General features: G+C 51.4%; 10 protein-coding genes across 10 annotated transcripts; 4 read left to right on the top strand and 6 right to left on the bottom strand.

Moving 5' to 3' along the window:
* Positions 1-1,328: 1,328 nt before the first annotated feature.
* Pdw03_1937 (Winged helix-turn-helix transcription repressor DNA-binding) lies at positions 1,329-5,018 on the bottom strand (the record flags this gene model as incomplete). Its single annotated transcript, XM_014680838.1, has 1 exon — positions 1,329-5,018. One exon carries the CDS (start codon positions 5,016-5,018, stop codon positions 1,329-1,331), a length of 3,690 nt encoding a protein of 1,229 aa, XP_014536324.1.
* Positions 5,019-5,785: 767 nt separating this feature from the next.
* On the top strand, positions 5,786-6,646 carry Pdw03_1936 (Prolyl 4-hydroxylase, alpha subunit; the record flags this gene model as incomplete). Its single annotated transcript, XM_066100035.1, has 2 exons — positions 5,786-6,269; positions 6,354-6,646. The coding sequence occupies 2 exons, from the start codon at positions 5,786-5,788 to the stop codon at positions 6,644-6,646; spliced, it is 777 nt and encodes a 258-aa protein (XP_065957762.1).
* A 512-nt stretch (positions 6,647-7,158) lies between these two features.
* On the bottom strand, positions 7,159-8,403 carry Pdw03_1935 (cAMP-dependent protein kinase regulatory subunit PkaR; the record flags this gene model as incomplete). The annotated part of the gene is made up of 1 exon (XM_014680840.1): positions 7,159-8,403. The coding sequence occupies one exon, from the start codon at positions 8,401-8,403 to the stop codon at positions 7,159-7,161; it is 1,245 nt and encodes a 414-aa protein (XP_014536326.1).
* A 1,355-nt stretch (positions 8,404-9,758) lies between these two features.
* Pdw03_1934 (Immunoglobulin E-set) lies at positions 9,759-11,584 on the top strand (the record flags this gene model as incomplete). The annotated part of the gene is made up of 3 exons (XM_014680841.1): positions 9,759-9,781; positions 9,877-10,009; positions 10,247-11,584. 3 exons carry the CDS (start codon positions 9,759-9,761, stop codon positions 11,582-11,584), a joined length of 1,494 nt encoding a protein of 497 aa, XP_014536327.1.
* Positions 11,585-12,180: 596 nt separating this feature from the next.
* Pdw03_1933 (Transcription elognation factor Eaf, N-terminal) lies at positions 12,181-13,401 on the top strand (the record flags this gene model as incomplete). The annotated part of the gene is made up of 1 exon (XM_014680842.2): positions 12,181-13,401. One exon carries the CDS (start codon positions 12,181-12,183, stop codon positions 13,399-13,401), a length of 1,221 nt encoding a protein of 406 aa, XP_014536328.2.
* A 617-nt stretch (positions 13,402-14,018) lies between these two features.
* Positions 14,019-15,515, top strand: Pdw03_1932 (Cyclin, putative; the record flags this gene model as incomplete). The annotated part of the gene is made up of 1 exon (XM_014680843.1): positions 14,019-15,515. One exon carries the CDS (start codon positions 14,019-14,021, stop codon positions 15,513-15,515), a length of 1,497 nt encoding a protein of 498 aa, XP_014536329.1.
* A 576-nt stretch (positions 15,516-16,091) lies between these two features.
* Positions 16,092-18,483, bottom strand: Pdw03_1931 (Serine/threonine protein kinase, putative; the record flags this gene model as incomplete). The annotated part of the gene is made up of 3 exons (XM_014680844.2): positions 16,092-17,975; positions 18,167-18,180; positions 18,285-18,483. 3 exons carry the CDS (start codon positions 18,481-18,483, stop codon positions 16,092-16,094), a joined length of 2,097 nt encoding a protein of 698 aa, XP_014536330.2.
* A 390-nt stretch (positions 18,484-18,873) lies between these two features.
* Positions 18,874-19,884, bottom strand: Pdw03_1930 (Dihydroneopterin aldolase; the record flags this gene model as incomplete). The annotated part of the gene is made up of 2 exons (XM_014680845.1): positions 18,874-19,056; positions 19,123-19,884. The coding sequence occupies 2 exons, from the start codon at positions 19,882-19,884 to the stop codon at positions 18,874-18,876; spliced, it is 945 nt and encodes a 314-aa protein (XP_014536331.1).
* A 734-nt stretch (positions 19,885-20,618) lies between these two features.
* Positions 20,619-22,444, bottom strand: Pdw03_1929 (Pre-RNA splicing factor Srp2, putative; the record flags this gene model as incomplete). The annotated part of the gene is made up of 7 exons (XM_014680846.1): positions 20,619-21,011; positions 21,066-21,162; positions 21,221-21,294; positions 21,699-21,859; positions 21,912-21,917; positions 21,982-22,110; positions 22,393-22,444. 7 exons carry the CDS (start codon positions 22,442-22,444, stop codon positions 20,619-20,621), a joined length of 912 nt encoding a protein of 303 aa, XP_014536332.1.
* Positions 22,445-23,109: 665 nt separating this feature from the next.
* Positions 23,110-25,142, bottom strand: Pdw03_1928 (Electron transfer flavoprotein-ubiquinone oxidoreductase; the record flags this gene model as incomplete). Its single annotated transcript, XM_014680847.2, has 3 exons — positions 23,110-23,209; positions 23,264-24,782; positions 24,848-25,142. The coding sequence occupies 3 exons, from the start codon at positions 25,140-25,142 to the stop codon at positions 23,110-23,112; spliced, it is 1,914 nt and encodes a 637-aa protein (XP_014536333.2).
* Positions 25,143-25,527: the final 385 nt, after the last annotated feature.

Below are 25,527 nucleotides of genomic sequence, written 5' to 3'. Positions count from 1 at the left end.
TATCCGGCATAACCCTGCTAATAGACATCGAAACTTGGGATGCTTGACGGGATTCTTGCTCCGATGTACAACATGTATCATCTTGCAGGGCAAAGGCTGGCCCCTTTTTGATTCTTTTTCGTTCTTCTCCTGTTTTCAGCTTCTATTCCATTTGCCCATGATCAACCCTACCTCCCCCGTTCTAACCTACGAGGGAGCTGGTTTTCATTCTAACATACGAGGTTCCGGGGTGTTTATAATATCCAAACATATGTAATGATTTTCGTTATATACATTATTAACAATGCGTACGTAGGCAACCATGATGGGTGCAATCGTTGCGTAATAGTTGAATTTTAGTCAATCAACACGGTTTTCATCAAGCTAATCGATACAATTCCCACAACACTTGCGCCAACAGAGAAAAAGGATCAAGATTCGTAGTTGTTGCATGTTTCATCACCATCATCGAATACTGCAATCATATACAGGTCATCCTTAACTTGAAATGCCGACTAAGGTTGATGTGACGAAGAACCTTCATCTGAGCCCTTTGACTGTGGGAACCCCCGTCCTCAACTCGGGCATTTTTCGGCAGTAGAATTGGGATCGCAAACGGATAGAACATAGGCGTGCCTGTGGGAGTAGACAAGGGTTTCAATATTGAAGGCCTTCAACTGCTAGCGTTGGAAACAAAAGTGGCTCTCGCGAAGACGCCCATTTTGCGGGGATACATGGTTCAAGAGTCAGCCTGTGAATGAGTCCAGAGACGCAAGCTTTTCGGGCTTCACTCCGGAGAAGAACAAGGTTGTGACCTCAAGGGTTTCACATTGAAAAGTGCTGACATACTGCCTTCGTATGTCGTAGATAGCTGGTGTCTGTGCTGGAGAATGAGTACAGGTGTATTCAGTCCGGTCAATGTGAATGGTATTTCTATCAAGCTGAGCTTTTACGCTTAAGATCAGGCTAGGCACGCCATGATCAAAAACCAAAAAAAAGCAAATCGGGATGATTCCACAAGGGAGAGATCCCCTCTGCACCTCCAAAACAGTGGGCTGTGAAGAGCCTCAAAAGAGAACAGGGAGAAGCTTTTTAAACCTGACAAAAACGAAATAGACAAGGCGCAAGCAAACGCCTGTCCGCAAAAACCGAGGGATATCATTAAGATCCAAAGAATCCAGACGTGTCGCAAAACAACAATTTGAAGAGGATAGATTGGAGAAAGAAAAAGAGGAAGAAGAAAAAGAGGAAAAAAAGGCAAAACCATAAGACTCGTGTACTCGATAAGTCGTCAGGGAGGAAACCATTCCCTCCACCCATATTTGTAATATGTGCAGCCAGAAGGCCATTCACTCGTCTTTCAGGCTGCCAACCAAATTGCGTAGCACGTCCATGATGACGGCTTCGTCTTTCGGTTCGCCGCCTGGGAAGGAGCTTTCTGGCGCATCGCCCAACACGCGTGCACGCGCACTCCGCAGAACTTCCCGAATGTAGTTCTTGTCTTCGTAGTCTTCCATGAGAACAGCCTCAAAGTCATCGATTGCCTTGTTCGCTCGGTCAATGAACGACGATGACTCCGGGAGTCCTGGTGCTGAGTTTTGCTGAACAGGGTGTTGCTGTTGCTGATGGTGAGAATGGGCCGGGAGACCTGGAGGCGGATGGTGCTGGTGCTGGTGCTGATGCTGATGCTGATGTTGGTGCTGATGCTGCGGCGGGTGCTGGTGGTGAGGTAGCGAATGTTGCTGCTGAGGCGGATGCGACAGCGGCTGCGAATGGGATTGGACCGGTTGCTGATGAGAAAGCTGATGCTGATGCTGGTGTTGGAACTGCACCCCACTAGATGGAGGGTAGGTCCGAGGCTGCGGGTTGTTGTGAGGAGGTTGAGAGGATGGCGGCTTTTGTTGTGGATAAGGGGAATGATGCTGAGGTGGTCCGTGAGGAGGCCGCGGGGTCTGCAACTGTTGCTGCTGGTTGCCTTGCGGAGCGGGGGCGGATGCGTAGGGTGAAGTGTAGGTTGAAGGGATGGTGGCCGCGAATGCAGCTGGGAGGTTGTTGCGGAGCTGACTGGGGATGGGGAATGATGCAGCTGGAATGATAGGTGGTCCTGGTGTTGGCGCGGGTGCAGGTGCCGATGCCGGTGCCGACGGTACGGGCGCGGGGGCCTGTGTAGGTGCGGGTGCGGGTGTAGATGCGGGCGCAGGAGCCGAAATAGGTGTTGGCGCTGGTGACGGGATGGGAGCAGAGACAGGAGTGGGTGTAGGCGCCGGCGGGGGTGCCGGTGTCGGAGCCTGAGTCGGGGGCGGAGCAGGAGCAGGAGCAGGAGCAGGAGCAGAAGCAGAGGCTTGAACCGGCGGAGGAGGAGGAGGAGCGGTTGGTGTAGGAACAGGGGCCTTCGATGGAGGTGGATAGGGACTAGATTGTGGTGGATGTGCTCCCACATTGACAGACGCCGGGAAAGGAGCAGGCGGTATGGAAGGGAATTGGAAATGCTGTGGTGGATTTGGCACCGGAGGTGGGCCCTGAGGTGGTGCATAAGAGTGGGACATCTGAGGCATGTATTGCTGGGGAGCAGGTGGAGGAGGATGAGACACTTGCGGCGGCGGCGAAGGACGTCGTTTCTTTTCCTTCTCAACCGACGCGCCGGGAATAAGCTGCCATGACCAACCCTTGCCATCTCGCTCTGCATGCATGAACAAATGACCGTTGCCGTTCAGGTTGTGCCGTACACTCGACGTCCAGCCCTCGGTCTCACACTTGAATCGGAAGTACGGATACTTCAGTTTCAGCGCGCGATAGATCTGCTTCAACGTCATTGGCGTGCCGGCTTCCGTCAGAGCATCAAAGATGAGAACAGCATAGTTGTACGGGGGCTTCGCCAGATCCTCGGCATTGTAAGCAGACTCTGGAGGATAGTTGGGAGATGGTGACCGTGATGGCTTGCGCTTTTTGACTGGTGGGGGCTTGACATATTCTTGCGGGGGCTCTGCAGACATTTGGCCGCCTTCGGTTGAGGGAAGAGGAGAATCCATTGGTGTGCCGTCTGGCTTCTTTCTCTTGGTGTACTTGCGCTTCTCGGAGGGTTTGTTTGTTGGTGACTCGGGAACGACAGATTCTTTGGCAACTGTCTTCCCGGCCTTGGGTACTTTGAGTGGAGGTGGTGTGATACCTCCGTTGGCCTCGCGCTTGGCAGCAATTTTCTGCTCCCGTGCAAGCTCAGCTCGTTCGCGCTTGGACATGATCCCATCCTTGGGAGGGCGTCCTGGTCCCCGGCGGCGGGCCGGCTGCGAATCGTTATCCCCATTCTCGATAGAATCCATTGCTTGAGATGATTTGGAATCCTTTGTTTTGAGAATGATCTTCTTTGAAGGTTCCCTGCTCTCGCCGCTGTCGCTCCCAAGTCTCTCAGATTCATCGACATCGTCATCCATTTCGATTGAAGCACGAGCATCTTTCTCCTCTTCTTCGTCGTTATTTTCTGCCATTTTTTCTTCCATCCGGTCTGCTCCAGTTTCACCAATAGGGACATCTGGTAGCAAAAAGCGGATGCGCACGCCTCCGATTTGGATGTAGTCGCCGCTGTGTAACGGGCGAACTTGCCCCGGTGATAGCCAATCAGCCCCAATGAACGCTCCATTACGTCCCATTACTTCCATTTCAAACAAGTTACGATCAAAATTGTATGAGATCCGGACATGCCTCCGAGAAATCCCTCGATGGCCTGCGGCACTGCCATCAACGGTCGTTGGGGGGTGGATTGGGATAGTGGGGCAAGAATCAGGGGATGGGAGCAAAGCCAGCGCATCAACGGGCTTTGCGTCTCCGTTTCCATCTTGCAAAGATTGCATTGCGAGCGCATTGTAGTCTGTAGTCGATTGTAGTTGAGCTGGGTTTGCATGCAATGGTACAACGGCCTCGTCAAAGGAGGATTTTGACGACCGTCGGCTCATGTTCATATTGTTCGGAAGGTGCGGAGGTATATCTGGATCAAAGCCCATTATACCTCCCCGGTCACTGACTACACTGCCCATCATGGCAGCACTTTCCTCCCGCTTCATCCGGTTTGGGGTGTGGGATGTGTTTCCTCCACTTGAACTCTTCGCCCGAGTGCTTCGCACGGCCTGCCGGTACTGGAACTCTCGGTGGTGGGCGGCGCGGGCGGCACGCACATCTCGTCCTAGAATGAATGAGTAGGTATTGACGTAAAAGTGCCCATCATCAAATTCCAACTTGGCGAATGCCTGAATCTTAGGCTCCGATCCAGCAATTGAAGCTGCCACATCTTGATATCCCAAAGCTGATAGATCCGCATTCTGCGAAAGAAAGGCAGCTGTGAGCAGCTCGTTTTGATGGAGGGCTTCAAACGCATTTTTCGGGGCGGCCGAAAAGTCCAAGGGCGGAAGGAGCGAGGGCTGATCGGTGTTCAATTTCGGGTTCATAGGGTCGGACAAGGTCCCCATGACATCGGAGTTGAATCCTGTGTGGTTCATATCTTGTGCAGAATCTGTTCCCATGAGCTCGTCGCCTAAAGTTTTCCCATTCAGCAAGTCCTGAATCTCGCGAGAGATCGAGGCTGTGTCTCGGTGTAAGCTCTGGTCGATGGGTGCAGGGTTTTGGGCAGCCATGTCAAATGACTGGGAGATTGAATCGTCCATCTTGATATCCATGTGCATATCCTGGTCTTCGTCCTGTTTTGCAGGTTGTATCGTGGTAGGTGTAGAGTTCGCGGCTGATTGATTTCCAAGAAGCTGCGCCAGGAGCGCACTTGCGGCATTTTGCGTGTCTGCATCTTGGTGATGTTGCGCAGCTGAACAGTCGTGGCTGTCTGAGCATTCAGTTTTGATTGCGACGTCCGGGGCGGGCATCCCGTTGGGAGTTGACGGGGCAGAATTATTCTGCATGGCGCGGATTGCGGAGTCGTCTCGAGGATTCGAAGGGGAGTCGGGGTCCGGTGAGCTGCCATAGTCGTACAGGGGTCTATCGGGGCCTGGGTCAGGCGGTCGATGGCCCACGGCTGGCGCAGTCATGGTCTGCGACGACATGACAGGCTGGTGCTGGGGAAGGGAGAGGAATGAAGTTCCAATAAGAAGGGAAGTTCTCAACTTGGGCCGGGCGGTGAGCGGTGGCCGAGTTGGTCGCTGCAGATGGCCGTAGTCACCGCTGAGCCATGTTTTTTGGGGGTCTTTGCGTTGATTTTCTTGAGTTCTCAATATCGCAATGTGACTAGACTAATTCTCCAACAAAATAAGCATCTGGAGAGGTTCACGGTTGAAGAGATGAAAAAAAAAGCGCCGACGATCCTCTTCCGGGACAAATTTTCTTTCCCGCCCCGCCCAAATCCATATTCTCTCCGACCTGATCCACCTAGATGGACTGCCCGCAGCTGATTCTTCACCGATTTTGTTGATCAGAAAGCCTAGATCTATATAATGGATGTCACTATGGATCATGCTATGCAATTGACCTCGTTTTACTTCTAGAATCTCACATTTTCTCGGTTTATTGTCTACATGTAGGGTGGAGCCCCTCAGAATTTCAGTGGCTTGCCTCCCGTCGAGATGAGGGGAAACCGTGATAGTAGATATTTTGGGCGAATACAATTCCTATCAATCCAGTATACATGGAAGGGAGGTATTCTTTTTGGAGTATAACATATTCGGGGGATGCGGAGTATATGTAGAAACCCATTGTACCTGAGATCATCTTATCGCGATTTAAAAAAAAACAGCCTTTTGACCTATACTCCGTACCTCTTCCTATACCACTTTCACTTCCACCTCCACTTCTACCTATTCACCCAAGATCCAAAATGGCCCCGAAATTCAAAAGGCCCGATCCAAAACCTCAGTTAAAAAGCACAACCACAAACTGGCCTCCCCTTCGCCCCCTCCTCCCCGCCGCCGATCTAACCCTGACCCCCCTCCTCCCCGGCCAAATCTACATAATCCGCAACTTCCTCTCAGGCACCCTCTGCAAAACATACATCTCATTCCTCGCCTCGCTACCACTAACAACGACACCGGGAACCCCAAAGAAAGACGAGGCACTACGAGTCAACGACCGGTTCCAAGTCGACGATGCGCGGTTTGCGGAGATGTTGTGGAGTACCACCGCGCTGAAGGAGCTTGTCACGACGCGTTTTGAAGAAGACGAGTACGAGGACGACCAGGACACAGAAAATGATGGTGTCCTCGCTGAACGCGCACGTCAACTCTGGGGCGGGGAACCGTTGGGGTTAAATCCTAACATTCGCATTTATCGATACTCTGCAGGGCAGTTCTTCGGACAACATTGTAAGAAGCATTTTGTCTTGATTGATGCAAGGATTTTTGATGCACCCAAGCAAACTAGTCTGACACCTTTTATCCTAATCGCAGACGACGATGCCAACAACATAACCCTCCCGCCACCGAACCCGCGTTCGAAAGCAACACCCGCACGCACTACTTGGACTCTCCTAGTCTACCTGACGTCCTGCACAGGCGGTGAAACAATCTTCTACCCGGAGTCGACACGCGCGAACCGCAATCCGGAGCCGATAGCTGTTGCACCGGAGGTTGGGATGGCGCTGTTGCACCGACATGGAAATCATTGTATGATACATGAAGGGGCTGAGGTTACCGGGGGGGAGAAGTGGGTTTTGAGGAGTGATTTAGCTGTTCCGAGGTGATATGTCATGTACTGGTATTGATTGCATTTGAGAATTCCAAGGTTGTAGCATTGGGCATATGGAACACAGCATGATCGTAGTGGACGGGTTCCTACGCGACTTCGACCTGGAACCCTTGGGTGTTTGGGTCCATAGCCATTGCCTGTGAGAATTTTGGCAAATCAAATCCTTTCTAATCATTCTGCTGGATCATACCTAAGTATTGGAGGGTAGGTACAATTCGAGTGGATAACACAGTAGCCAAAGGACAAGGTGAACAGGGACGAGAGTAGGTCCCTTTCACAAACGCATAGAAGATACGGTTGTAAATACAAGGCAAAGAGTCTTTAAAGAGTGGAAAGTTTGCTGGGAAGGAAGAAATGGGAGACAAATAATGAACATGAAAAAGAAGGCAGATTATCAGTTATTGGGATAGCGGGTGAGTGCCAGATGACATGAGAGCTGGATCTGCCAATGAGAAGTCTAATTTCCTGGCTCAAAAACCTCCCATATTCAATTTCATTGTAATCATATCAAATTGGTTTGGAAACAGGAGACTTCTCCCCGTCCAGTTCATACTCGGCCCCTCTCATCATTCCCTCCACGGGACCGAGAAGTCGCTTGAATCCGTCCCGACCCAAGCGCGCCACTTTCACATCCGTCTTGGTGGTGATGCTCGCTTGGCGTGGCTTGTCGTCCAGCAAGGCAAGTTCACCGAAGTAATCGCCTCGGTGATAGTTCTTGACGGGCCCTGAGACCCCATTCTTGGTGGCCTCAGCTTCGCCCGACTCCAAAAGATAGAAAGCATCTCCAGGATCGCCTTCGTGGATAATGGTGGAATTAGCCGGGTACTTGATGGTATCCAGAGCATCGGCGATCTTCGAGCGCTCGTATGGCTTCAGAGAAGAAAGCAGCGGGACTTCCTCCAGGAAAGCCTCGTACATGCGACGGCGTTGGAATGCCGAGTCCATCAGAATACGGCGGAAGGTGATGCGGTCTAGGGCCCAGAGTGTGCTCTTTGGCTCGGTGGAGATCACCGTTGCAGCACGCGGAGCATTGTACATCAAAGCCAGCTCGCCGAATGATCCTCCAGGTTCGGTACTGGCGACTTTGTTGCCCAGACCATCTGGACCAGGCTGCACGGCGCCGGAGGGGTGGATATAAACGTCGAAATTTCCCTTCTCCACGATGTAGAAATAATCACCGGCATCTCCTTGGGAGATGACCTTGATGTCCTTTGCAGGGATGGGTTTCTCAACGAGAGCGTTGAGAACGGTCAAGAATTGATCGTCATCGAGGTGGGAAAAGAGGAAGTTGCTACTGACGGCACTCTTAAGCCGGGAGACCTGCTCTTCGGTCTTTGGATGGTGAGGAGGCGACCAGCTATCCGAACCAGCTTCAGTGGGATTTAACGATTCCGCTGAGACAGATGTCCGCCGACCAAGCGCGTAGTTGCTAGGGAATCCTTGCTGTGCGGATCGTGCCGGGAGGGGGGCCAGCTCCCCCTCCAGCTCGTCCTCCTCCCCCGCAGTGTCCTGGAAGGGACTCCGGCTGAACAACGATCTTCCCGTTTGTAATCCCCCCTCGGCAAATGCAGTACCTCCGAACAAAGCGGTGCCCGGCGGCGCACCAGTTGAGCTAAACTGTCGGAAAGTCAGGTTTGTTGGTGACGTCACCTCGAACTCGTCGTCCTCGGAAATTTTTTGGATGCCAGCAGATCTGTCGCCGACTCTGGTGTTGATGGCCGGGGCCAAGTTCGGAGCAAAATTCTGGGCCATGAGGGCGTTAGGGGGTTGAGGGCCGGGGAGGCCGCAACTCCGGGGTTGAAGGTGAATGGGATGTGAAACGGGTTAAACAGAGATTAAACCTGTAGATATTAGAAAGGAGTGGATTAAATAAAGAGACTGAGAAAAGGGGAAGGAAAATGCAGGGAAAAGTAGCAAAGGTAGGGGATGGTAGAAGAGGCAGAAGAGGTAAGAGTAATGAGGAAGCAACGGAGGGGCAGTGGGGGGGATTATTGGTTGGAGTCTAATTGTAGGGATACTGCATGACCTCGTCTCTTCTCTTTTTCTTTTCTTTTTTTTTTTTTTTCTTCATGATTTTCTCTGTTTCTTTCGTCTCCATGGCTCTCGGTTAAAGTAAAATGAATCGAAAATTGCAAATGGAATAAGAAAAGCAAGTGCAAGGAGGTGAATCCGGGAAATTACCTCTGTCTTTTCTAAAGGGAAGCTCAGTCCGGAAGCTTTACAGCTTTTACAAGAAGTCAAAAAGGTAGAAATAGTCGAAATGTTGCTAGAGAATGGAAAGATGAGGGGTACTAGACACACTAAAGTTGGTCTGAGCTTTGTCGATCGTTAGATGTGCTTCATAATTTCACGTTCTCAACATGTTATTTAGGCATGTGCTCTGTAGTAAAGTATTGTGTCCGATGTAGGTATTATGGACAAGTACACTACTCTGGAACAGTGATTCCTTAGGTGGTATCGGAGCTGGCTATCATAAGATGAGAAAAAGACAGCTTCAAGCCCTGTCTTCCAACCGTCTTCTAGAATTCTATCTTCGTCACAAAAGTGGCAACGGGAACCTTGGAAAAGCCCTAGGTCACATATGTCATGGACTTGCCGTTTTCAAATGTCACCTTGGAATCTTTTCGGGAAAAGCGTGAACCATGAAAACTTTAAAAGGCTTCAAATGGTCCATGTTAATCCGGCCCAGTATGATAGTGATAGTTATCATATTGTAAGAGTTAAATCAAGTACCATAGAAGAACACTAAAGCGATATATCCTCGCCTGGTAAAAAAAATATATATAAATATACACACGGAGTACGGAGCACTTAGCCATGCAACCCTTTTAGCTCTGACATGGCGTCATAAAAGTCTAGATCGGGCGCATAGACCCGGCCACAGCCACGGTTCACCCCAACCCCTTGATTAATGGGCATCTCCAGAAGGGCAAGAGAATTAGAATCGTATCCTCCATTTACTCCTCCGTAGGCGCCAAGTCCTCTCCAGGGTCAGGTACTGGTCTGTGTCACACCCCACTGATTTAGTCCCAATTCATTGCCCTTTTTTCTGCCTTCTACCCAAATTATCTGTTTTCAATTTTCTCTCCAACGTCGTGTGAATCAAGATGGGAACTTTTACATTCCAATGGTGAGTCAAGCTTCCCGCATGACCCAGCTAGAGAGCTCGGTATCTCGGTACTGCGCAACTTCCTCGTGGTACAATCCTAAGACGCTTACTTGCAGGCCTTACAATGCGAGCGAGGTGTTCGTTACCGGCAATTTCGATGATTGGGGTAAGACGGTGAAACTGGACCGGGTGGGCAATATCTTTGTTAAGGAAGTGACTTTATCTCCCGTACAAAAAGTTCAGTACAAGGTATGGGCTGACTGTTTTTTTTTTCCTCTCGCACTTTCCTTTTTCACCTTTGTCCTCCCCTCTGTAGATCGGATAGCGGTGAGCCTTAGGCAACAGGGACCCTTCCACTGACGTCACCTGTGCCGCTTCCTCCCCCCCCCCATTTATAAAGTCGCAACTTCCCGGAATTCCCCAAGGTTCCAAGATTCAAAGATTGTCTAGCTTCTCACTGACGAATTTTTTTTTAAAAAAAAAAAGTTTGTTGTCGACGGTATTTGGACTACTGATCCCAACGTCCGTGAAGAAGACGACGGACATAACAACATCAACAACGTGCTTCTACCCGAAGAGATCAAGGACTCCCACTTTGACCCCACTATGTCTGGCGTGACCCCTGATTCTACAACCGCGGCTCTCGCTGCCAACGTTCCCAAGGAGCCCAATGGGGATCTACCTGGTAGCTTCCCAGAGACTCCGGGACAGGAATCCGAACAGACCTTTTCCGTGGATCCCATCCCAGCCTCGGAAGGTTATGACAACCCCGTCAGCCTGAACCCGGGCGACAAAGTCCCTCACCATAGCACCCTCCACAACAATACCATTGAGTCGACTGTCACATTGGACAAAGAGTCATATGAGAAGGGCCAAACTCTTCCGTTTGGCACTGGGAACCCGAACATCAACACCAACTCTGGCGATCTCCCATATATCCTTCCCCCAATCACCAACAACATGATTCCTGAATCCAGTCTTCCGATAGGTGGACCTGCGCAAAGCGCTGCATCCAGTGAGACCGAGCCGACCTACATCGGAGGTCCGGCGCAGCAGGCAGCTATGGCCGATCCAGGATACCACATCCAGTCTGCTGGCCCCAACTCGACCACGGCAGCACTGGCTGCTGGTGTTCCGTTGGAGGCAAAGGGCAAACAAGCAAACGGCGACAAGCCCGTCGAGGAGGTCCCCCAGGCAGTGAAGGATTCGTTGGCTGAGGCCCACAAGGACCCGGAGGCTGCTGCGAACCAAGTAGCAGTCGACGAGAAGCATGCTATCGAGGAGGAACTGCGCAAGAAGATTCCCGTTGAAGAGTCCGCGGGTGCTCCAGCGCCTACCGTCACTGCGGCCACCCAGGCCGTTGCGCCCCATCTCACTGTCGCTAGTGGCGGAGCCTCAGCAGCTGTGTCGCCACTTTCGACTCCTCCGCTGGACCGTAGCTTTGCTGCTGCTACCCTATCTTCCGCGCCGAAGAACACTGAGTCTAGTGGGCCCACTGTTACAACTGGCCCTGAGACTACTGAGGCTGTCGAAACCTCGACTCCCGAAACCACGGCTCACACTTCTGTGGAACCCGCAAGTCCTAGCGCTGCGACGGGAGTGGAGTCTGCTCATGTACCTACAACTCCGGCCGCAAAGCCCGCAGATCCCACTGTGACGACTGGAGCTGAGTCTACTCAAACTCCTGCTACTTCAACCGCAAATACCACGGAGCACTCTCCCAAACAATCCCACAGCACTGAAGGTGCTTCTACTATTGATGACAAGAAGAAGAAGCACCGCCTCAGTGGCTTTTTCGGCAAGCTCAAGGAGAAGCTTAAATAAACGACTCGGAAACTTCAAATTTCCGACTTCGGAATCTGTTCTTTGATTCCAATCACATTCTGGGTGGTAAAGTGTTAGCTGTAATAGCTGACAGACACCTCACGCTTTGTCTCTGATGCCTCTCGTTCTTTGTTTCTGGATACCTCCTCCTGCCCTGCTTTATTGCATTGTATCTCTGCAAGCCGTTTTTTTTGTTTATGCCTCGGCTAGTAATTATCGTCTAATGGCAGTACCTTGCTTTACGTGTTTTATTCTTCATCCCGGTACTCTATGCCGAAGTCGGACCCGAAGTCTTGCTGCGTAGAATGTAGCACAGAACTCGGAGTATAAGCAGGTTGATTCAACATGAAACATGAGATCAAAAGATTAATATTAAGTCAGGATCCAAGAGATTAATCTAAGAGCTAAGAAAGTAGGTAAGGAATCCAAGTATTCGATATGTTGCAAATCGCCCTTGTATGAGTGGGGAGACCGTTTCACTCTTCTCCACCTCAACCTTTCCCCGACTTTGGGGATTCTCAATCTTCTTTTCCCTTTTCTCTCTCTTCTCCTCTGCATTGTACAAACTATTTCGATTTCGGAGTCTCATCCCCTCCATGAGTGCAGATATGGCTACCCCCACATTGTCCTCCATGATCGACCCGACAAAGCAGGCCGAATACCCAATTGTGCTGGGGGAAAGGCTTGCTCGAAACCCAAACACAAGCCGATTGATCAACGTCAATTATAACCACAAATCCAAGTCCGCAACCTCACAGCAACGGTCGACCATCACTCAATCCCGATCAGCCGACCACTATGACCTCGTTGTTACTGATAAGGCCCCGAATGTCGATCAAACGTTGACCTATGCATACAAAGGCAGCGAGGACCCGTCGGGCGAGCGAAGCCTGGTTCTGATCTTCGACCCAGAGCGGAAAGTCTTCGTTTTAGAGTCGGTCTCGACAACCTTGAACTTCAATCTTCGGTCGGCTCCAGGAAAGACGGAAAAGCAGGTCCGCGAGCAATACGAACAACTTCAGATAAAGGAAGAGGATGAACCAACAACCTCGGCAGAAGACCGACACGGAGGAAATACCAGCGAGGACGAGGGGCCGGCCGATGATAGCAATCCTTACGACTTCCGACACTTCCTCCCGAAGAATCGCCGGGAGGATGATAAGCCACCTTCAGGCCACAGCACCCCAGAACTTGCCACCAGCAGAGCCAGCACACCCCTAATGCCGACTGCCAGACCTATACCTAGACCTGCACCACCTCGATCCAAAACACAAACACAAACAAACCCGCTGCGACAGAAGAAACCGCCAGCAAAAGCACCAGCCAAAGCACACCCGCCCACCAAGCCAAGCGAGCCTGTCAGCTATCCCGACCCACCTGCGTATGAGGACTCTCGCTCGTCGCCATCCGATGCCGGCACGGGATCACAACAAGCTGGGCAGTCTCCCAGCTCCAATATCATAGTTGACGGAGATCTCATTATTGACATGGGTTCTCCACCTCCGCGCCCATTCGTGGACCGGACTTACTTCTCATCCAATAACACCTCCGCAGATGATGATGGGGACGAAGACATTGGGGAATTAAGTCTCCCCTCCCCGGTCGGCAATACAGCTCCACCTACTTCCTCAGCCCAAACACGCACGGCTATTCAAGAGGATGAAGTGGAAGATGATGATGCTTTGGCGGCGGAGATGGAGGCCGCTTTTGAACAAAGTGCTCGTGAAGAGGAGGCTCTGAGCCACCATTACATCCAACCCACGACCAGGCAATATGTTCCCAGTGATGATGAGAGTGAAATCAGTGAGGAGGAATAAATGCCTACTTGGCCTTTTTTTGTATTTTGCATCTATCAGCGTGGCGCCAGGACGGGACTTTGTTTCCAAAGTACTAGATACCAATTGTAATTATTTATAGGAATTGTTTCAAAGAGTGCAATTGCATATCAATGACGAATTCAAATTACATGAGCGTCTATAAAACCTGTAATTGCTCCCTCCTGGGATATAATGTAGTGGCTATTCATACTCCCGAGGTCGGTGTGAAGCGGATAAATAGTTACAATCGGAAAAGCGATTGTTCCGACCAAAAGCTTCCCTTGTCGACGTCAATACGGAGGTCCTTGCTGTGCATCTGATCGTGCTCGATATTTAGGCAGCGCTTTACTATTCCAATATTGCCTACCCCTGACTTTCACTTCTCCAATTCTCCGAATATCTCCCGTCGTGAACCGTCATCTCCACAATGCGATAGAAAGCTCCGCCATGCTAAATTTGGCCCAACGACTGTGACGTTTGGAACGATAATAATATTGCTGACCATCACGCGAGCTATTTCTTGTTGGGTGCGCTGGATGCGCTTCATCTCTGTCATCACTGCGTGAACAACCGCTCGTCGATCTTATTTGTCTTCCCCCTCTTCACTTCGCATAGCCATGGCTTCCTCAGCACCGCCGAAGCGACGAATCCCCGGCCTACCGAATCCGGTGTTGGAAGCGGAGCAACACAAATGGTTATTTACCGAAGAAGAATTCGAGCGCACGCCCTCGCGCATTGATAAGATTGAACGCGGGAAAGAGGACTACATTCGGCACCGTGCAGTCGAGTTCATCTGGCAAGTGAGCGTGATGTTGAAGATGCCCCCACAGACCTCAATGACTGCCACAGTGTACATGCACCGCTTCCTCATGCGCTACTCTTTGATGGGACAATATCCGGAAATGGGGTCGGACCTAATGCACCCGAAGGTGATCGCCGCGGTGGCCCTCTTCGTTGCGTTCAAGGTGGACGAGGCCATGCGCCGCATGAAAGACTTCGTTATCGCATGCTGCCGCGTCGCCATGAAGCAGCCGAACCTGATTGTCGACGAGCAGTCTAAAGATTACTGGAAGTGGCGCGACCTGATTCTGCAGAACGAGAGCGTCATGCTTGAATACCTCTGCTTTGACCTACAGGTCGAGTCCCCCTACCGCATCCTCTGGGACTACTCCGTCTTCCTAGGTGTCGGCGACAACAGAGCTTTGCGACACTCCACCTACTCCTTCCTCAACGACTCAACCTACACCGTCCTCTGTCTCCAATTCCCGCCGCGCGTCATCGCCGCCGCGGCCCTGTACGCCGCAGCTCGCCATTGCAAAGTCGCCTTCCCCGACGATGCCGAAGGCAGACCCTGGTGGGAGCAGATCGACGTCCGCCTCGACGACCTCATCCGCGCCTGCACCTTCATCGTCAAAATTTACGAGCGCGTCCAGCAAAGCCTTAGTAAGGGCTACCCGGAATTCTCGCTTTCAGACTCAACCCCCAACCCCAACGACCCAACTCGCATCTTCGACACCGATCCTACAAAATCCGCCTCGGAGCAACAGTCCAATTCCACCCCTCCAACCCTTGCCGTCACCTCAGACATGACTACAAATGGCCGTAAACGCTCGCGCGAACCCGAATCGCACGCCAACACACAATCACACCCACACCCACACCCATCCTCCCCACAAAACAAACCCCATTCAACCCTCAACGGGAACGGTGACCGCGATCGATCCCCCAAGCGCCAACGCACCATAACCCCCTCTCACGAAGCGACTCTCCCCACCGACCAAAAAACACACCCTCCAGTCCACTCCCGTCCTCACGTCCCCGCAGCAGCATTATCTCAAACAAAAGCCACGCCTCATTTCAACTCCCTCTCAATCACAGGCGAGAATCCAGGCCTGGGACCCTCAGCACACTCGCCTCCGAAAGAAGAGTCCAGCGCCGAAGAAGGCGAAGTCCCCGAAAAACAACAACTTGTCGTTCCAGTCGCGCATCCCCCTGGATCTGTCCCCCTACCCACGGCGGACGTGGATCATCGGAGTAAATTCGACTCCCAGGCTGAACAGAAAGATGAAGGCGAGGCTGATGATGATGCTGGAAGTGAAGAAGGCGAGATCTAGGACCCGAGATCTCTAAACTTGGGGTTACGCTGTTTGGGAAGTGTTGTGGCTTTGGGGAACTTGGGAGGATACTATATATGAGTGAGAATGAACAAAACCCACGGGGAATAAATTTCTCCTTTTTGCCTATCTACTTCACTGTGCTTTTATACTTTATCCTACATCCAGCTTCATTGGGGCTGTAGACGAAGCTTTTTAGGAACAGTTCTCGTATCAAAAAACAAGTAAGATTCAATCCTAGTTTTCCAGGTCCAGATTTACGGATATGTGTTTACGGATGCTTTCAACTCCAAGTTAAAGAGACGTAGGAAGAAATTTCCTAGTAGATATGCGAATGTGAACCTTGTACCACTGGTTGCATTCAGATGATGCTGTTTGTATTGCTTCAACTTGTCAGAACAAGACAAGCACCTGGATAAGAAACGATCCAAAGCCCCATGGTGCATGAGATGCTGCAATGTACGAAACCCGGCACACCCGGACGCCTTGATGCGAAATATGCATTGTCCTTGTTCTCCATTTCATCTTCATCATTTTCTTATCAGTTCTCCCCAGCCATATCACCAACACCCCAGTTCAATATCCAGCAGTGATGATCCCCAACCCATGATCCAGCAAGCTGCTCGAAGCAACATAGCTAAACCCACCGAACGGGTTACTCTCAGCGCCAACATCGTCGTCACCCGCACCTTTTCCACCGGGGAAATTCTGTCCCTTGCCATAGTATTCGTCAAAGCCAGTGGCAGTAACCGTTGGACTGAGTGGGAGATGAGTGAAATCGACGGAGAAGTTCTCGGCGAGCGCAGGGTCCGTGACGATAGGCTGGATAGGCGGGTCGAGCTCGCGGCGCTCAAGGGCAGCCCAGTCGATTTTGCGGAAGAAGCGATGCTTTTTGATAATCTGCAAGTCCTTCTGCATATGGTATCCGAGACGCTTGGAGGGTTCTTTGCGGAGAAGACGGGTGAGAAGATCCTTCGCGTCAGGCCCGAGGAAGTAAGGCAGCGTGAGCTTTTGTTTGACGATCTTCTCTTGTAGCTTTGCGTGATTGTTTCCGCGGAATGGGGGTGAGCCGGTGAGGAGGTCGTAGCCTAGTGCACCGAGGGACCACCAGTCGCATGCTTTGCCGTATGGCTTGCCTTGGATCACTTCTGGCGCCATGTAGTCGATTGTGCCGAGGAGGGAGTTGCAGCGATCGTCGTCACTAAGGGCGATCTTGCTGAGCCCGAAATCGGTTAGAAGGAGGTGGCCTTGCGCGTCTAGGAGGCAGTTCTCCGGCTTCAGGTCGCGGTAGAGAACGCCGACGTTTTGATGCAAGTGTGCTAGTGCAAGGACCATCTCTGCCATGTAGAATGCTGCCGCGTCTTCTTCGAACATGCGTTCCATGGCTAGGTGGTGGAAGAGTTCGCCGCCTTGCGCGTACTCCAAAATCAAGTAGAGTTTCTCGTGGTCTTGGAAGGCGTAGAATAGCTTGACGACAAAGGGGTGACGGTTGACACTTTCCAGGATTGTACGCTCTGTCTTGGTTTGCTCAACTAGCTTTTTGTGGACAGTGAGGGAAGCCTTCCGAAATTGTTTCTGTGCGTAGAGCTTGCCCGTGACAACGTGGCGCACCAGCAAGACAGTTCCGAATGAGCCCTTGCCAAGGCAGAGGATAGGCACAAAGTCCTCCGCTGTCATTTTGCGGCACAGTTGACTGCGCAATTCCGGGTTCATACCGGGGACATCCGCGTTGCGATCGTCCAGTGCCTCTGGCTGCACTGCATCAGAGCTAACAAAGTCCTGATCCAGAGGTATTTCATAGCTGGTCAAGATCTCAGTCTGGTCACTGTCGGAGTAAACGCTGGCAGCACTGGGGGTCTTGGAGATAAAGCCGCCGAGACAAGCTGTGTCGTCAGACAGATTCAAGGTATTGAGTTGAAGCTTCAACGCGCTAACCCCATGGCCTGTGGACGGCTGTACCAGTGGGCTGGCGCCATCAAGGGAAGTAGGAGGCCGAGAGGGTGTACGTGAGCTCGCAGCGGAAAAGTCCGATTCCTCGTCGCCAGATGCCAGAGGAGTGAAACCGCGAACGGTTGCGCATGACGGCCCCAATTGGTCATTCTTCTTCTTCCGTCGCTGCTTGTTCTCGTTGAAAGTCTGGTTTGTGAACCCATTGAATCCCTTGATTGTCTGCTCTGGGGGTGGCATAGTGCCCATGTGTGCATTGGGGCGACAGTGATTGGCTGGGATATCAATGACGGACTGTTCGCTATCGGCCTGCGGAGCGAACACGTCTCCGACCGACAGGTCATCGGCATTCGAGGAAGGCATTATGCTTTTGTTGTACCACTTGCGAGAGCTCCGCGGGTAAAGTGAAACAATTTCAGTGAAAACACCGGCGATTACCGCAGGGTCGACAATTGACCTTGCGCGGTCGTGAATAAGGGTTGCAAGGTATTCAGAATGCCTATCTCGCAGTCGCTGTTCACATGAAGAAACCCAGTTAGCCTCAATCACCTTAGTCTTGGTTATCAACTGTATAAAAATATGAATAGAGGGGTAGGTGAGGGTTTTCACACCCCACTACGTATCGCCAAGGTAAAAACGTAAAAAAATTTTGAAAAATTTGAAAAAAAAAGTTGGCAAAAGAAAAGCAGATCAAAGAAACATACTTCAACTTGCGTAACTTATTGCATGAAAGCACGGTTTCCCTTCAGTGCCCGAACCAGTCGATAGACCAGTCTTGAATCTCTCGAGCAGGTTTACCGTCCGCCCTTCTTCAGGACGGACCCGGGACCCCTAGCCAAGTCACCTCGCTGGTCGAGGAGTCGAAGGCCAAGGCGAAAAAAGGAACCACTGGATGTGCAGACACGTTGGAAATGTCAGGAGCAAGCGAGTCGAGGTTCAGAAGGGATGGATTTAGATCAAGGTTGGCCAAGAAGCCAGCAAGCGAAACGAAAGGCGAGTACGAAGGCACAGATGGGCACATAGAGGATAAGGATTTTAGCAAATAGAGATAAGAGTTTTTCTTCACCAGGAAGTGAAACAAAGCAAGAAAATTGCGAAATCGTGCAGAGAATCAGATTTCAGGTGCAGATCCGGGGGGGGGGGCTGCGCCACTAGTCCCGATTAGGACTTCACGTGTCAGGTTGCTGACATTAACGTGATCTTATTGATCGGATTTAGATCTTGATCTGGTCTTGATATTGCCTGGTTTTACAGTGTTTCTGCTTTGACTAGCACTCGATAGGTCACCAAGTTGTTCTACAGACCCTCCTGAGACAGCCTCACACAGCCTCACTACAGCCACCAACTTGCATGTGAGCATCGATCGGCATACTGCAGCCTCCGGTCTAACATGAAATTACTTACACGGCACTTAACAACTGATGAAGAAAGCCTTTGATCGAGTAATCTCCACACCAGACCGCTGGACAAAAGCAAGAGCACTTGGCTTCTCCACCTTGACAGTCACACGCTCATTACCAAAGTCCACGGTAACAATACGAGCGATGAAAGTAGCCAAAGACTCCACAGACTGGAAATCAGTTTGATCAACCTTCTAAAATTTCACAAAGCAAATCAGCAAACAGAACCTCCTTCCCCCAAAAAAGAGATTACCACATACCTCAGCCACAGCCCGCGTCACAGCCTGGTAAGTGTCAACAACAGTCGACCCCCAAGCAAGCTGCCCAGGGCCCTGGAACGTAAGACCAACAACAACAGCCTGCTTCTCCAGCCTCTCATGAGGATTCACACCCAAAATAGCATAGCACCGAATCCCCTCAATCCGGAACTCTTCCTCCAACACCACCAAATCGCGTGCCTCTCCATCAGCAACCTCCTTCCCAAGCGCAATAACCCCGCGATACCGAAGCCCCTCATCTGCGCGCAACAAAGCTTTTGGCAAATGCAGCAAGACCTCGCACTCCCCATAAGCCGCCGAGATAGGGTTCGGCTGCTTCGCCGCAGTGACAGCAGACGTAGCCTCCAACAGACCCAACCCGGCATCCGCGACAACGCCCGCTATAACGCGCGGGTCTTGGCCTAGTCCGCGGCTCTGCATTTCTTCGCGTCGCATGCCCTCCCGACTGACTAGTCGCTCGGATGGATGGGATGGGGATGAGATGTCCTCGCTCATGTTGCGTACGTCGCTTTCTAGTCGGCGGAAGAGCTTGCCGTAGTCGAGGGTCAGGGAGACATTATCGGTTTCGGCGGCTGTGATTATGGAGGAGTAGGAGAGTTTGAGTGTTGCAGTGCATGGTTGAGATTTTCCCTGGCGGTGCCAGGCTTCTGGGGCGCAGGGGAGGGGGAGCTCGATATCGCGGAGACAGACACAGTCGAGGACATCTGGGCGGGGTAGGAGTTGGATTAGTTGGCGGTCGGTCATGGTGATTGTGATTGTGATTGTGTTAGTGGTATTGGGGTTAAGTAGGAGAGGGGTTGATCAATGCGAAAGTATGAACGAATTTAAATTGAAGGGAAGCTGAGGGGTCTGGGTATTTTTTTTAAGCGGGGCACCCGTGGATCGTTGTAGATCATGACGGTGGAAACACATGGGCATTTCCCCATTTTGATCGTTGGTGTAAATTTGTGGCTAGATAAGGATAGTTGGTGGTAAATTACTGGATGTGGTGCAAATTTCTGATTAACATCAGTACTGGAATTGAAGTTTGGTGGGATTTATGATCACAATCCCGGAATATAGAGAAATGTATACTGTGGTGCTAACGTAGTGGATTACAGGAGACGCGAGTCTTGCATTATCACCCAACCAGCTATTCAAAGGTAGGTTGTGCCGGGATATCATAGATTGATGGGACCCCAGGGATGCCACAGAAGAAAAATTTAAGAGACGAAGATCAAGATTTTCAGATGGTAACACACATACATAGTCCAGGATGGACAAGAGTTTAGCCTCCAGCCATTCCAAAGCTACCAGGGGGGAAAGAAAAGCACCCGGCCGCAGGAACACGTCGAACGAAACCTCGGCAGGTGAAAGAACATCATGACCCCATGAAATCAATACGAGACGTTGCGGGTATTTGGCGAAGGAGATCAACAAAACTGATGGTAAAACGAAATAATTTGCAGTAGGTCCAATCAACTAAGACCTGGCGCCATCTACCAGTAGCGAGGACGGTCGTAAGGCACATACTCGCCTCTCGGCGGAGAGCGAGGACGACCATAACCCCGGGCAGCTAGGTAGGGATCGTCATAGTGCCGAGGAGGTGGGGGAGGTCGAGCTTCATAGGGGTCTTCGTAGGGACGACGTGGGGGTGGGTAGTCTTCCATCCGAGGGCGAGGGGGAGTCCGGCGGGCATAGCCATCCCGTTCATAGTAGGGATCGCGGCGGATAGGGATCGGCGACCGCTCACGGTAATGATCTCGAGGACTGTAGCCACGTGGGGGAGGGATCCTGCGGTCATACTCCTCCATAGTGGCAGGGTAGGGGCGACGTGGTGGGGAACGAGACCGGTATGGGTCACGAACGGGGCGTTCCTCAAAGTTCTGAATCTGAGAGTTGGTGAGAGGGGGTTCCTCCAGGTCCGAGCCAGGTTGGGCGCTTACATCGGCGACACAAGAGACGACGGAGCCCTTGAACTCTCGCTGGTCCAGTTTCTCCACTGCGGTCTTGAGGTCGCTGGCGGTTTCAAATTCCACAAAACTTGGTCAAATGTCAATGGATTGGAAGGGTCTCTCGCGGAATACAGTGGTCTACCTACCCTCTGCCCTGTTCGCGGCCAGTCTCGGAGTAAACGACGTCCAGACCAGACTGGCGGGCGAAGTCTTTCAAGTCCTATTTAATGCATGGTGAGTCCAGGTCCAGGAAAGGTAAGGTGTCCGGCAATGTTGAGAGATCATGTAAGCACTCCATGTCCAGTCCGAGGAGGTATGTCCAGAATGGCCATCTTATATCGGCATCCAAAAGTCCCAGGAAAGATTCCATGGGATCTGACAACATTGCTTAGTGAGTATGCAAGGATCAAGGAGCAACCCTCAAACCTCAAGGTAAAAGAAAAAGCTATCAAAGCATTCTCAGTTGCCAGGAGAGGAGTGCTAGTGGATCAGTACCCTAGGATCCTTGGCTCGACCGATGGCCTCTAGAACAATGGACTGGAAACATGTGTGGGCCGAGTAGAGAGACGGGTTGGAGGGATCTAACTCAGGAACCCCGGGAAGGAATGGACTTGGGCTGCTAACCTGCCAACTTGTTTCTGGAAGACCGGAAATCTGCATGCGGAACATAGTGCGACGTGGACGAGGGAGAGCATTGCGGTCAGGTGGTCCCTGGAAGGCCTCCTTGCGGCGAGGACCGCGTGCAAACTGAACGGTGAGTCGCTCGCCTTTGAAGTCACTGCCGTCTGTGATTTTGATAAGCCGGAGGTGTTTGGTGGACAAGTCATGGGGACATACGGAACGCTACAGGAGACTAACGTTAGCAAATCTGCGTGCAAGTCAATGAAGCATTATAAGCCGTTCTTACCGGGCACAATGTCTCTGGCATCCAGCTGGTCGTCATATTCAATGAAGCCAAAACCGTTCATCAACTTGATCTCCGTGATCTTGCCGGAGCCATGGCTGCTGAAATGTTCCTCAATGTCGCTCTTCGTCACTGTGGTAAGAAAAAAGCAAGTTAGCGAGTCCCTTCTCAAAGGGCGATTCCAAAAAGCCCCGGTTAGATGATCATCTGAGGCGAAAGCTGTTCCATGTGGGTAGCTGAAGCTCCCATTTGCTCGCTCTGAGAAGGGTGGGCCGAGGGAGGAATTCCACATGAGCATATGAGTGAATAGAGCACATGGGACCCCGGGGACCGGTGAAGCGACCGGATCATGCAAGGTGGTGCGTGTGTTTCTCCAAGGCTCAGGGAAGAGGGACAGTCAGGTGGGTAGCCTACCGTTGCGGGGAAGGTTCCCAAGATAAAGGCGGGTTGAGGATACCTCAGTCATGGCTGATCTGCTGGTCTGAAATGACTGATGGGCGACAATGGAAAGAAATCTGGCTAAAGGAAATTCCAGGGAATATGGGGGAGATTGAAAAGGCGGGAATGCAGTGGGAAGTTGTGAAATGCGGTGTTGCTGCAGGAAAGCGTGTAACGTGTAACGTGTAACTGACAAACGATGGGAGAGCAGATGTAGTGCGAAGTACTGCAGATTAGAAGCAAAACAGCCGAATAGCTAAAAAGAAATACAGAAGATTCAGAAGAGAAAAGCGAGAGGGGAAGAAAAGAGAGAAAGTACCTTCTGGCGGTGGACGAGCAACTTTGGCCGCCTCACTTTTTCCGATCCACGTGGTTCCACCATAGAAAATATCGAGGGGAAGAGACAATGTGAAACATTTGATACCATACAATATTTACTTAGATTATCTATATTAGATCAGAATCAACACATCATAGTTTGAAGGTCAAAGGAAGTAAGGCTTATCCCTCGTGGACTCTCTCCACTGGCATTCCACGGTTCTGCCAACCCCATGGGGTCTTTTTTTGGTTCACATGTTTTGCCTATTTCGGGCATCTACATACATACCTAGGCAGATTTTTGGGGGTTAAAGTATACACAATCAGTCTTTATTAACCTGATTCGAGGTGCCTATTCCAAGCTCCCTTTTGGGATCATGTCATGATGTACTTCGGCCCCTCTCCACCTTGAGGCGTCTGCCAATTAATGTCTTGTGTGGGCACTTTGATATCACAAGTCTTGCAGTGAATGCAGCTGTTGAGTGGTTAGTGCATATCCAAAGTCACTCAAATAGAGGTAGGCGCTTACTTTTGTGAGTTGATCTGGAATCGAACCCCGTGCTTCTTGCTAGGGTCCTCCACATACTCATAGACGCCTGCAGGACAGAACCGGTTTTCGATGCCCTTGTAAACAGGCCATGCTAGGTCCGTGTGCTTATCCAAGTCCTCCACTTGTAGGTGAACCGGTTGGTCTTCCTCGTGGTTGGTACCCGTCCGGCTCACACTGGTCAAGATATCGAAGCTGAGCTCTCCATCTGGCTTGGGGTAAACGATTTTTTCGTATTGTGAAGCAGGCTTAGTAGCCGCTGCGTCAGTGCCATGGTGGTTGAGAGTCCATGGCACTCGGCCCTTGAACAGGTAGGCCTCCAACCCGGAGTAGAGAAGTCCACCGAAGAAACCCAGTGGGGTATTGAATGAGGGTCGGATGTTACGGACCTCAGACAGTTCTTTCCAAATGAATGAATCCCGCAGAGATTTCTCGTAGTCATACAAAAAAACGGTTCCTAGGTTGTCACCCTGAAGCGCCGAGAAGGCAGCCTCGGCGGCTAACATGCCTGATTTCATGGCGGTGTGGGTACCCTTAATTTTCGGGACGTTTAAAAAGCCAGCCGTGTCACCAATCAAGGCACCTCCGGGGAATGCGCACTTGGGGATCGATTGGAAACCGCCTTCATTCAGTGCTCGGGCTCCGTAAGAGATGCACTTGCCGCCCTCGAGAACCTCTTTGAACATAGGGTGGTGTTTCATTTTCTGGAATTCTCCGTACGGCGAAAGCCATGGGTTTGGGTAGTCCAATCCTACCACTAGACCAATACTCACCATGTTGTCTCCGAAGTGGTACATCCAGGCTCCACCATAGGTATCCTTGGGAAGAGGGTATCCCATCGAGTGAGTAATTTCGCCTGATCGGAACTTCTCGGGTTGAATCTCCCAGACTTCCTTGATTCCAAGAGCATATGTCTGGGGCTGGCTATCTCGTCGAAGATCGTACTTCTTGATCACCTGCTTGGTCAAGCTGCCGTGGCAGCCCTCAGCAAGAAGTGTGACGCGGGCATGGAACTCCATTCCTCTCTCAAATGTCTCCTTGGGCTTGCCATCCCGAGCGAGTCCCAGGTCGTTGGTCGCAACACCCTTGACTGAGCCATCCGGGCTATAAACTATCTCACTAGCTGCGAACCCAGGGTATACCTCTACACCAACCTCTTCCGCACGCTCCCCCAGCCACTTAGTCAGCTCGTTCAGACTGACAATATAGTTCCCCTCGTTGTGCATCTGTGGCGGCGAAGGGAGTGGGTACGAGCCATTCTTTGTCAGGAAGCGCATCTTGTCGCCTTTGGCGGGGGTCGCACCCTCAAAACGCGAAGGGTTGTTCTCGGACAGCCAGTCGGGGAGTAACTCATCAAGGGCGGTTGGTTGCAAAACGTTCCCGGAGACAATATGGGCGCCCAATTCGCCTGCCTTCTCTAGTAGAATAACCCGGAACTCTTCATTACCTGCCTCGTTGGCAAGTTGCTTCAAGCGAATCGCAGCAGCGAGACCAGCGGGACCTGTAGTATACCAAAGCTTAGTTACGCTACTTCGGGGGAGAACCGATGCGGCACAAAGCACGTACCCCCACCAACAATACACACATCCACGTCATCGGATTCCCGCTCCAATATGCGGGGATCGAAGTCACCATTCTCATTGGTGAAGCGTTTTGATAGCGATTGCGAAAAGGCTCGTGTCTGAATTGGCGCGGTGAATAATGCCGTTCGCCGAGTAGAACGTAACCCGGAAGCTGTGAAGGAACTGGATGAGTGGCGGGCTGGAGTGGTGATGGCGGAGACGGAGGAGGTAGCTCGCGAGAATCGGGAGGGTCGAATTTCACGCCTCAAAAGAGGCAGAACGGCACCTTTTGATGCCATCGCGGTGTGTGAGATTGTTCGGAGATTGGATGCTAGTAGCAGCCAGCGATTGGTATACCCAGATCGAAAGGGTGAATGCGGAGAAGCAAAATATTTAAGTCGTAGATCATGAATGTCCCCCAGAGTCCTCCAGCACCCGAATTTGAGTGGAAGCAACAAAACGCCGAAAAACCGCCTTTCCTCGGCTCAACTCTCTCAACCAATGGGCAGCTCGGCGATTATCCAATATTGAAGGCCTGAGGCATCCATGGACAGAACCCCCGAAGCGGAAATTGCCTCTAGCCGTCGGGGTCCCTGTCACCCGGCAGTTTTACTGATCTTTTCAGCCCATGTTTTCTTAGTGTACATTTCAAAATCGAGATGGAGTACTCAGTATGCAGGAAAA

The sequence above is a fragment of the Penicillium digitatum genome, chromosome 5, assembly GCF_016767815.1.
Source record: "Penicillium digitatum chromosome 5, complete sequence".
Taxonomy (NCBI): Eukaryota; Fungi; Ascomycota; class Eurotiomycetes; order Eurotiales; family Aspergillaceae; genus Penicillium; species Penicillium digitatum.
This window is presented reverse-complemented; position numbering and strand designations above follow the sequence as displayed.